Here is an 11,024-nt window from a genome sequence, read left to right as displayed (position 1 = left end):
TGACTAAATATTTTTTTTATTATTACCGAATATTATCATCAAACTTTTTTAAATAGCACGTGCACGCATTGTATTGGTTCTGTACGTACTTAATATTGTAATTTCAAAAAATAATATTTTTACAGAGGAAAACATGACGCACACACGCACACTACGTCTTTCAAAGTCGTCGCGAACATAGATGTGAGTACATAGATCATTCTAGCACGAGGTGCTCTGCAGATTACAGCGGTACATCGACGAGACTACTATATTGTATTGACTTTTGTCGCTAATGGCAGATGATTATGCATATTGCAGAGTATACAGATTTTTTTTAATTAAATGAAGATGAAATTTCTCCGCACGCCAGTTCTGATGTGAAATCTATGTATTTATTTCTACGTTCTCGAAGCCTTTGCGTCATCTAGAAGCGCGCGAGTGCCTTGTGGCTGACAGCAGTTAGTGAGCCACACGGTTAGTAGTTAATGCTTTTAGGACAATCCCTTACTTTTCTCATTTATTGAATTAATACGATGTCTTCGCTTCTTAAGGTGGACAATGAGATCAAGACAAAGGTATTTCTTACCACTTACCTCGTTTAAATAAGGAGTAACGTTACTCATATGATCTGTTTGTAAATCTTAGCTTGCGGCTAGCCGGCTTGCGCGAGTCACCTCGTGAGCGCGTTAGCTCACTTTTACACTCATATATGTTTGTAAAATCGCTTCTGTTGTAAAAGTAAAATATATATTGTGATAAAGCAAATGCGAATATGCATATCACATCCTCAGGGGGAAGCCAGAGCTCTCACATTCGTGGTGGAGTCAGTGTTAACCGCGAGTGTGTGGATGAAGCGTGTTTTTAGCACAGCAGCATGTCGCTGCGAGAGAAATGCATAACTGCTTCATTCCTGATATTGAAGTCGTATATTATGTTGGCAATGGATTACGATTAAGGTCCTGCTGGCGCTGACCAGTCATGGGAATGGTGGGAATCGGCTCGATTATATGGTACATGTTGACAAAATTTAACGTTAGCATCCTAAAATAGAAGGGCCGCCCGTTTGTCCCCCTGAAATTGAATGACTTTTGAACACAAGATATTATACATTGTAACACCACAACTCCGATTCCCCTTCTTTGAATTTAATAGTTATATATGAATATTTCTTGCCTTGCCAGGTTGATGCTTTCAGAGAACGAATTACAGCAGAGGTAAGTTACTTCGCTTACCGAGCTTATATGACCATTTCTTTGACTATTGTGCAACTTACGATTTAATTATTCAAAATAGGCTGAAGACTTGGTTGCAAACTTTTTCCCGAAGAAATTGTTAGAACTGGACCAGTTTTTGAAGGTAAGCGTTTAATCATAGAATATGATGCATTCTTGACAGCATTTTGATTGTCTTTTCCTTTTTTGCTAGGATCCCACAATTAATATTCGTGAGCTGAAAGAAATTCATTCTGAGATCAATCTGACAGTGCCAGACCCAATTCTACTTACAGACATCCATGATGGGCTTGAGGGGGTAAGTTAAGAAGTCAAAGTCATCAGTCAAAAAGCAGTTAAAAGGGTTAGTTCACCCAAAAATGAAATTCATGTCATTAAAGACTCACCCTAATGTCGTTCCACACCCGCAAGACCTCCGTTCATCATCGGAACACAGTTTAAGATATTTTAGTCTTAGAGAATATGCAGTCAATGCCCAACTTTACTGTCCATGTCAAGAAAGCTAATAAAAACATCATCAATGTAGTCCATATGTGACATCAGTTGGTTGATTAGAATCTCTTGAAGCATCGAAAATACATTATGGTCCAAAAATATCAAAAACTATGAATTTATTCAGAATTGTCCTCTCTTCCGCGTTCTTCCAAAAAGATTCACACGGTTAATGAATCAGTGAATCGATCAATGATTCGGGTCGCCAATGTCACGTAATTTCAGCAGTTTATAAATTCATAGTTTTTGATATTTTTGGACCATAATGTATTTTCGATGCTTCAAGAGATTCTAATCAACCAACTGATGTCACATATGGACTACATTGATGATGTTTTTATTCCCTTTCTGGACATGGACAGTAAAGTTGGGCATTGACTGCATATGCTCTGGGACTAAAATATAAAATATCTTAAACTGTGTTCCGATGATGAACGGAGGTCTTGCGTGCATACGTATGTACTTGGAAGGGGGGAAAAATAGAATTGTGAGAGTCGCAATTACCTTTTTTTCATTCGGTGTAATAAGCTTTCATACATAAAACAAAAAGATCAGTCAGTAACCTTGAAATATTTTCTCAATAGCAAAATGCTAAAAAGAGGAAACTTGAAGATGGTGCAGGAGATGACAAAGGTGAGTTTTCCTGCCTTCCTAAGAAAAGTGTCTTTAAGTTAGTAAGGAACTTAAGTTTGAAACGCGTTAATATAAACACTCTTCCCCTATATTATCCTATGTTTTCTGTTTGTAGTTGGCGGGACCAAGGTCTTTGTCATGCCTGGTGGAATGATGAAAAGCAATGGCAAGTTGGTGGAGCTGATTGAAAAAGTCAAGCCTGAAATCAGAACTCTCATAGAAAAGTGCAACACGGTAGGTCCATGTAACCATAGTCTCAGACATGCTCTCTCTCATTAAAAATGTTCTGGCTAAATGTAATTTTCTTTGTTTTCTAGGTCAAGATGTGGGTTCAGTTGTTAATCCCAAGGATAGAAGATGGCAACAATTTTGGTGTCTCAATTCAGGTATGGTGCCACATCCTTCAGTTCTTCATTTGACTGTTAAATGTTTTTCAAAAGCACTAAGCTACATTTGTTATCGGCATAAAAGGACACGCACTAATTGGGGTTTAAAAATAAATATTAAGGAAGTTTTGGCCTTGTCAGGGAATGTCAAATGCAGAAATGTTCAGCTAGTTGTCTGGTTGTGATTCTGTTTATTTTAACTATCCACAGGAGGAGACGGTTGCTGAACTCAGAACAGTGGAAGGGGAAGCAGCTTCTTACTTGGATCAGATATCCAGGTACGTCACAATAAGTCAAAGATTTACATGGAGGCTTTTTTTTCCTTCATATTATTTAAATACTGTCTTGTGTAGGTACTACATCACAAGGGCAAAGCTGGTTTCCAAAATAGCAAAATACCCTCATGTTGTAAGTCATATCTTCAGTACACATGCATAACATTTAGATAAAAAGGAATCCAATAGTTATTTCATATATGCCAAATACTTTTATAGGAGGATTATCGTCGCACAGTGACAGAGATTGATGAGAAAGAATACATCAGCCTCAAGATTATAGTGTCAGAGCTGAGAAATCAATATGTAAGTATTGCCGTAACCATAAATACACAAATTATTATATTTGCATTTTCATGTGCAGGAAGAGTTTAAATTGCTGCATGTGTGATTGTCCTCTGTGTTTTTGATTTAATAAAACAAAATTGTCTTTCAGGTAACATTACATGACATGATCCTGAAGAACATCGAGAAGATCAAGAGGCCGAGGAGCAGCAATACTGATGCGCTGTACTAAGAGCACCTTCCCCTTTCATTCTTGGCCCGTTGTCCCACCATTTGGAGCTAGTTCAGCCTTCAGATGGTTCTAGAGCAGCCCTGTCACCCATTATAACCAGGCCAAAAGAGGGACCGCTCCAGCAGGCCTGATAGAACATGCCACTTATCATAGAATTGTAAAATACAGTCACTATTTTAAACCCTTTAAAAGCCCTTTTTGATTTATTTTGTTTCTTAGCGGACAGTGTAAATGTACAAAGGCAGAGCCTGAACATGGGTCCCGAGAAAACTGTTGTGAGATTTGGTTTAATTAAAGAAATGTTTCAACAATGAGTTTTTTTTTTTTTTTTTTTTTTTTTTTTTTGCAAAGCCAAAATCCATTTAGTTTGTTTTTTTTAGTCCATTTCAAGTGTTTCTGGGCCTCCTTGGGGGGGTTATGTGAATATGGATCTGCCTATGATGGTTGGTTTCTCTGGTTGAGAAGCAGATAAGCTCTTATTGATGCTGTATTCCACTGTATTTCACAGTTTATGTTCTTCATCTGAAATGTACATGTAGGCTAAAGTGGAAGCAAGGCGGTTCATCTGCAAGATTTAATTTGGAGTGTGAGCTGACAGCTGTTATTACATGATGGAATATTATATTTTCATCTGAAATGACTGATGCATCAATTTCTGGAAGCTTTTTATGGTTCTTTTTGTCCAGTTTTAAGAGTGATTGCATTTTGCTGAATAAACTATTGTTTTTACAATACATTTAAAGAACGTCATTAACTGCTGTTCTTGTGTTGTGCTTTTTTCCTGAATATGTTTACTCCTTGTTCATATTAAATAACTAGATCTGCAGTCCATGTATGAATACAAGTAGATTCAATTTTACACAACAAAAAAGTCCAATGTAGAAAGGGTTTTTATTTTTACTTAAGCAAACTGGTATGACCAGTTAATTTCTTGGAGTAATATCTGCTGAAGTGGTTAGTTGTACACACTCAACTAAACAATTTTGAATACAAATGCAGAGTCAAGAAAACACATCTCAACATATAGAATAATCCCTAACAACCAGATGGCATTTTCAAGATGCTATCAAACAGTTGTACATTAAAATAATTGTATTCAGTCATTTGTGCTGTTAAAATATGTAGTACACCATTTGTGTACATGTGCTTGAACAAATCAGAAAATTGGATTTAAATATGCATCGACTTAGTGTACACTGATAATGTAATATATAAAACTACTTATTCACAAAAAAATGCAAGAGAAATGTTTTTTTTTTTTAAGTTATGCCATTTTTAGAAATGAACTAGGCTAATATCCAATTTTACTTGAAGAGATAGTTCACCCTAAAATGAAAATTAAGTCATAAATTATCACCATGGTGTTGTTCTAATGACTTGTACACTAAAAGAAAAATGTAAACAAAACTAAAATAATAATAAATGGCAGTGAAGAGCGCTGACCATGTCATGTAGCTGTACACTGAAAACCAATGGCCAAGGTCAGGATTGTCCTTCAATAATACATTAAATTTCATACCAGAACGCTGGAATATGTCACGTCGTAGCTATATGGGATCATCCTGTGATACTTCTCATCATTTTAAAAAAGATTGATGCTGGTCGCATTTTTTTAAATCTCCTTTTGTGGTCCATAAAAGAAAGAATGTTAGAACAACACCAGGGTAAATTTTTAATTTTCATTTTAGGATGAACTATCCCTTTAACCAATAATCACCTCATTTACAATTTCTAAATAATGACGTTTGAAAGTGTTATATCCCTGGGAATTCTGGAAATTCTTCACAAAAAGCAAACCTAGAAGAGAAAACATTAAGACATATTTAACACTATCTTGAATACTCTAGCAGCATCCGACATAGCATACCTCCAATGGCGAATATACCTCCAGACTACATTCCTAATATTCATATTATATAGAATGCGCTTATTTAGCAGTCGTAAAGTAATTACTTGTTTAAAATACCTACTCAAGAGAGTATGCGATTTCATACACAGCCTGTTAAAATAATGCTGCAATATTTCTTTGTAGTTGCAATAATTTCCAGCAGGTGTCAGCATTGAGGATTTGGATTTAATGCTGAAGCGATTTGAAAACTTTTTAAACTTCAAAAACAGTGGTCAAATTCATTCATAGATAGGACAATGGCCTTTGTAACTTTAATACTATACTTTACATGCATTTCTCGGTCTCAGTTTAAGAGAGCTGTTCTTGTTTATTTCCTAAGGTCAGTGATAATATAGAATAATTCTGTGACTATACGTACCTCATAGAATATAAGCAGGATGCAAAAACTCCTTGGGGACTATTCCGATAGCACCATCTAGCTCCCCGACCCACCATCCATGGATGTTGTATTCCTAGTTTAGAAAGACAGAAACACAGAAAATTCTGTAAGGATTTGGCCAGTGAAATAATTTCCTAACAGTTGTAATTCATCACATTAGAAAGTGTAGTTTTTGTTTTTTAATTCAAAAACCAAACATAAAAAAATCATAATGTGTCCAAATATGATTAACACCTGTCGTATTCAGTCAAAAAATCTGCTAAAAGAAAAAGCGTTTACTTTGCATGTCTCAGCAGGGCCTTTGAACTGCATGTAAAAAAAGCATCAACATGTTTTTGATAGAACAAGAATATTACACACCTGCATACAGCCATTCAAATGCAAATATAAAAGTTAATTTAAATCTTAAAATGCCAATTTAGTAATTTCTATGGTAATTAAAGAAGCATGATGATTCTGTTGTTGGAAGTTAGAGGCAATAACTGCCACCAGAGATATTGACATATGTTAGGGGACTAGTGATTGGAGAAACAAGGATTTAATTTTGTTGCTTGGATGCACAATACTTATATATGGTGTTGGAACTGCATAATGGGATAGGCCATTTTATGTCTTGAGCGAAGCAGAAGAAATCCCTAATATCTTGTCGTGAAGTTTGTTTTACCAGCGTAACATTATTTAAATTTGCTCCTCTCCAAAAATCAGATACCTATAAGAGCTATTCCAGGCCAAAGCTCTTCAGACTAAGAGAGCCCTAGGTCTGGCCTTTAATGAATGAAGACAGACTCAGGTGGACAGGGGGTTATAAATGAGGAGATTAAAGAACACAGAGATAGACTGATAGTGAAAGACTGAAGTGTTTTAAGAGCTTTAGTATTCCAGAAGCACACACTGTACATTTAGACATGATGAGCTTGTCATCCATCCACTGCCTGCTGAGGAGAGTAGGAACTAATTACCTTCCCCTCTTTAAGCACACCCACAGTGCTCAGAGCCTAATGTAGTCCTCAGCTCATGCAGATGAGCCTCTTTAATGATGCTATACGGAATAAAATCCATCTGGACGGTGAGCTGAATGCCGTTGTGGCATCAACGCCTCGGTAACAGTACATCTGAGAACTTGAGCTCTTTGTTTGAGACGCATACGGTTATGCAGATGGGGATTGTTGGAGGTGTAGATTGATGCGGTTATACAGCAGTTCAGTAAACAAGAAGTTAATACTGAGTAACTTACATTTTAGACCCAATTTTGGCAAAAGGGGCCATTCACAATCACACAGAGCAAGTTTTGCATTTTAATGTGCTGCTTTCCATTGTTTTTCTATGCAAACATTCACTAGACTAGATCGACATTTTTAACTGTTACGGTCATGTCTTACGACTTTTGCCGTGTTCAAAAAACATGGCACTCAAGGTAAAGGTCCAACAAAAAAGATGTTGCTGGAATCAAGTGTTTCAGAATAAATCGATTGAGTTACTGATTCAATGACTCATCTATCAGGACCTGTCAGTGATTCATTGAATCTGATTGATTTTTGAAGAGAGCATACACTGTAAAAAAATATTCTTGGTTTAACTTAGTTGATACAACGAAGGAAATTGGTTTAATAAATAGAAACTCAAAATATTATTGTATCTGAACCACATAAAAAAAATTGATAGATCATAAAATTAGCCTAATTTGGCATGTTTCACTGTGAGTGTGTGAGTTGTGATTCTGAGATGAGTGCGTGTTGTGATTCTGTGTGTGTGTGTGTGTGTGTGTGTGTGTGTGTGTGTGTGTGTGTGTGTGTGTGTGTGTGTGTGTGTGTGTGTGTGTGTGTGTGTGTGTGTGTGTGTGTGTGAGTTATGATTCTGAGCTGAGTGTGTGAGTTGTGATTCTGAGATGAGTGTGTGAGTTGTGATTCTGAGATGAGTGTGTGTTGTGATTCTGAGATGAGTGTGTGTTGTGATTCTGAAATGAGTGTGTGAGTTGTGATTCTGAGATGAGTGTGTGAGTTGTGATTCTGAGATGAGTGTGTGAGTTGTGATTCTGAGATGAGTGTGTGAGTTATGATTCTGAGCTGAGTGTGTGAGTTGTGATTCTGAGATGAGTGTGTGAGTTGTGATTCTGAGATGAGTGTGTGTTGTGATTCTGAGATGAGTGTGTGTTGTGATTCTGAGATGAGTGTGTGAGTTGTGATTCTGAGATGAGTGTGTGAGTTGTGATTCTGAGATGAGTGTGTGAGTTGTGATTCTGAGATGAGTGCGTGTTGTGATTCTGAGATGAGTGTGTGAGTTGTGATTCTGAGATGAGTGTGTGAGTTGTGATTCTGAGATGAGTATGTGAGTTGTGATTCTGAGATAAGTGTGTGTGTGTGGTTATGAGATGAGTGTGTGAGTTGTGATTCTGAGATGAGTGCGTGAGTTGTGATTCTGAGATGAGTGTGTGAGTTGTGACTCTGAGATGGGTGTGTGTGCGTGTGGTTATGAGATGAGTGTGTGAGTTGTGATTCTGAGATGAGTGTGTGAGTTGTGATTCTGAGATGAGATGAGTGTGAGTTTGTTTTTCTGAGATGAGTGTGTGTGTGTGTGTGTGTGTGTGTGTGTGTGTGTGTGTGTGTGTGTGTGTGTGTGTGTGTGTTTTTGAGATGAGTGTATAGGTTGTGATTCTGAGAAGAGTGTATAAGTTGTGATTCTGAGATGAGTCTGTGTGTGTGTGTGGTTATGAGATGAGTGTGTGAGTTGTGATTGTGAGTGTGTGTGTGTGTGTGTGTGGTTATGAGATGAGTGTGTGTGTGTGTGTGTGGTTATGAGCCGAGTGTGTGAGTTGTGATTCTGAGATGAGTGTGTGAGTTGTGATTCTGAGATGAGTGTGTGAGTTGTGATTCTGAGATGAGTGTGTGAATTGTGATTCTGAGATGAGTGTGTGAGTTGTGATTCTGAGATGAGTGTGTGAGTTGTGATTCTTAGATGAGTGTGTGAGTTGTGATTCTGAGATGAGTGTGTGAGTTGTGATTCTGAGATGAATGTGTGAGTTGTGATTCTGAGATGAGTGTGTGTGTGTGTGTGTGTGGTTATAAGATGAGTGTGTGAGTTGTGATTCTGAGATGAGATGAGTGCGTGTTATGATTCTGAGATGAGTGTGTGAGTTGTGCTTCTGAGATGAGTGTGTGAGTTGTGATTCTGAGATGAGTGTGTGAGTTGTGATTCTGAGATGAGTGTGTGAGTTGTGATTCTGAGATGAGTGTGTGTTGTGATTCTGAGATGAGTGTGTGAGTTGTGATTCTGAGATGAGTGTGTGAGTTGTGATTCTGAGATGAGTGTGTGAGTTGTGATTCTGAGATGAGTGCGTGTTGTGATTCTGAGATGAGTGTGTGAGTTGTGATTCTGAGATGAGTGTGTGAGTTGTGATTCTGAGATGAGTGTGTGAGTTGTGATTCTGAGATGAGTGTGTGAGTTGTGGTTCTGAGATGAGTGTGTGAATTGTGATTCTGAGATGAGTGTGTGTTGTGATTCTGAGATGAGTGTGTGTTGTGATTCTGAGATGAGTGTGTGAGTTGTGATTCTGAGATGAGTGTGTGTGTGTGGTTATGAGATGAGTGTGTGAGTTGTGATTCTGAGATGAGTGCGTGAGTTGTGATTCTGAGATGAGATGAGTGTGTGAGTTGTGACTCTGAGATGGGTGTGTGTGCGTGTGGTTATGAGATGAGTGTGTGAGTTGTGATTCTGAGATGAGTGTGTGAGTTGTGATTCTGAGATGAGATGAGTGTGAGTTTGTTTTTCTGAGATGAGTGTGTGTGTGTGTGTGTGTGTGTGTGTGTGTGTGTGTGTGTGTGTGTGTGTGTGTGTGTGTGTGTGTGTGTGTGTGTGTGTGTGTGTGTGTTTTTGAGATGAGTGTATAGGTTGTGATTCTGAGAAGAGTGTATAAGTTGTGATTCTGAGATGAGTCTGTGTGTGTGTGTGGTTATGAGATGAGTGTGTGAGTTGTGATTGTGAGTGTGTGTGTGTGTGTGTGTGGTTATGAGATGAGTGTGTGTGTGTGTGTGTGGTTATGAGCCGAGTGTGTGAGTTGTGATTCTGAGATGAGTGTGTGAGTTGTGATTCTGAGATGAGTGTGTGAGTTGTGATTCTGAGATGAGTGTGTGAATTGTGATTCTGAGATGAGTGTGTGAGTTGTGATTCTGAGATGAGTGTGTGAGTTGTGATTCTTAGATGAGTGTGTGAGTTGTGATTCTGAGATGAGTGTGTGAGTTGTGATTCTGAGATGAATGTGTGAGTTGTGATTCTGAGATGAGTGTGTGAGTTGTGATTCTGAGATGAGTGTGTGAGTTGTGATTCTGAGATGAGTGTGTGAGTTGTGATTCTGAGATGAGTGCGTGTTGTGATTCTGAGATGAGTGTGTGAGTTGTGATTCTGAGATGAGTGTGTGAGTTGTGATTCTGAGATGAGTGTGTGAGTTGTGATTCTGAGATGAGTGTGTGAGTTGTGGTTCTGAGATGAGTGTGTGAATTGTGATTCTGAGATGAGTGTGTGTTGTGATTCTGAGATGAGTGTGTGTTGTGATTCTGAGATGAGTGTGTGAGTTGTGATTCTGAGATGAGTGTGTGTGTGTGGTTATGAGATGAGTGTGTGAGTTGTGATTCTGAGATGAGTGCGTGAGTTGTGATTCTGAGATGAGATGAGTGTGTGAGTTGTGACTCTGAGATGGGTGTGTGTGCGTGTGGTTATGAGATGAGTGTGTGAGTTGTGATTCTGAGATGAGTGTGTGAGTTGTGATTCTGAGATGAGATGAGTGTGAGTTTGTTTTTCTGAGATGAGTGTGTGTGTGTGTGTGTGTGTGTGTGTGTGTGTGTGTGTGTGTGTGTGTGTGTGTGTGTGTGTGTGTGTGTGTGTGTGTGTGTGTTTTTGAGATGAGTGTATAGGTTGTGATTCTGAGAAGAGTGTATAAGTTGTGATTCTGAGATGAGTCTGTGTGTGTGTGTGGTTATGAGATGAGTGTGTGAGTTGTGATTGTGAGTGTGTGTGTGTGTGTGTGTGGTTATGAGATGAGTGTGTGTGTGTGTGTGTGGTTATGAGCCGAGTGTGTGAGTTGTGATTCTGAGATGAGTGTGTGAGTTGTGATTCTGAGATGAGTGTGTGAGTTGTGATTCTGAGATGAGTGTGTGAATTGTGATTCTGAGATGAGTGTGTGAGTTGTGATTCTGAGATGAGTGTGTGAGTTGTGATTCTTAGATGAG

General features: G+C 38.3%; 2 protein-coding genes across 3 annotated transcripts in view; one reads left to right on the top strand and one right to left on the bottom strand.

Moving 5' to 3' along the window:
* Window positions 1-400: 400 nt before the first annotated feature.
* Window positions 401-4,267, top strand: psme3 (proteasome activator subunit 3). Its single transcript, XM_067429819.1, has 11 exons — window positions 401-557; window positions 1,164-1,196; window positions 1,276-1,338; window positions 1,408-1,512; window positions 2,291-2,339; window positions 2,455-2,573; window positions 2,657-2,725; window positions 2,936-3,003; window positions 3,079-3,133; window positions 3,220-3,306; window positions 3,437-4,267. Exons 1-11 carry the CDS (start codon window positions 516-518, stop codon window positions 3,515-3,517), a joined length of 771 nt encoding a protein of 256 aa, XP_067285920.1. The 5' UTR covers window positions 401-515; the 3' UTR covers window positions 3,518-4,267.
* Window positions 4,268-4,396: 129 nt separating this feature from the next.
* skap1 (src kinase associated phosphoprotein 1) overlaps window positions 4,397-11,024 on the bottom strand; it is a 39,791-nt gene continuing 33,163 nt past the window's right edge. For both annotated transcript variants that reach the window (XM_067429817.1, XM_067429818.1), the window contains exons 12-13: window positions 5,785-5,878; window positions 4,397-5,314 (exon numbers count right to left, since the gene is read on the bottom strand). In XM_067429817.1, coding sequence (XP_067285918.1) covers window positions 5,786-5,878 — 93 coding nt within the window. In that variant the 3' untranslated portion in view covers window positions 4,397-5,314; window position 5,785. The remainder of the gene's footprint in view (window positions 5,315-5,784; window positions 5,879-11,024) is intronic.

Source organism: Pseudorasbora parva, chromosome 21 (genome assembly GCF_024679245.1).
Source record: "Pseudorasbora parva isolate DD20220531a chromosome 21, ASM2467924v1, whole genome shotgun sequence".
NCBI classification, from domain to species: domain Eukaryota; kingdom Metazoa; phylum Chordata; class Actinopteri; order Cypriniformes; family Gobionidae; genus Pseudorasbora; species Pseudorasbora parva.
The sequence above is the reverse complement of the archived record's forward strand: the minus strand, read 5'-3'. Positions and strand labels throughout refer to the sequence as shown.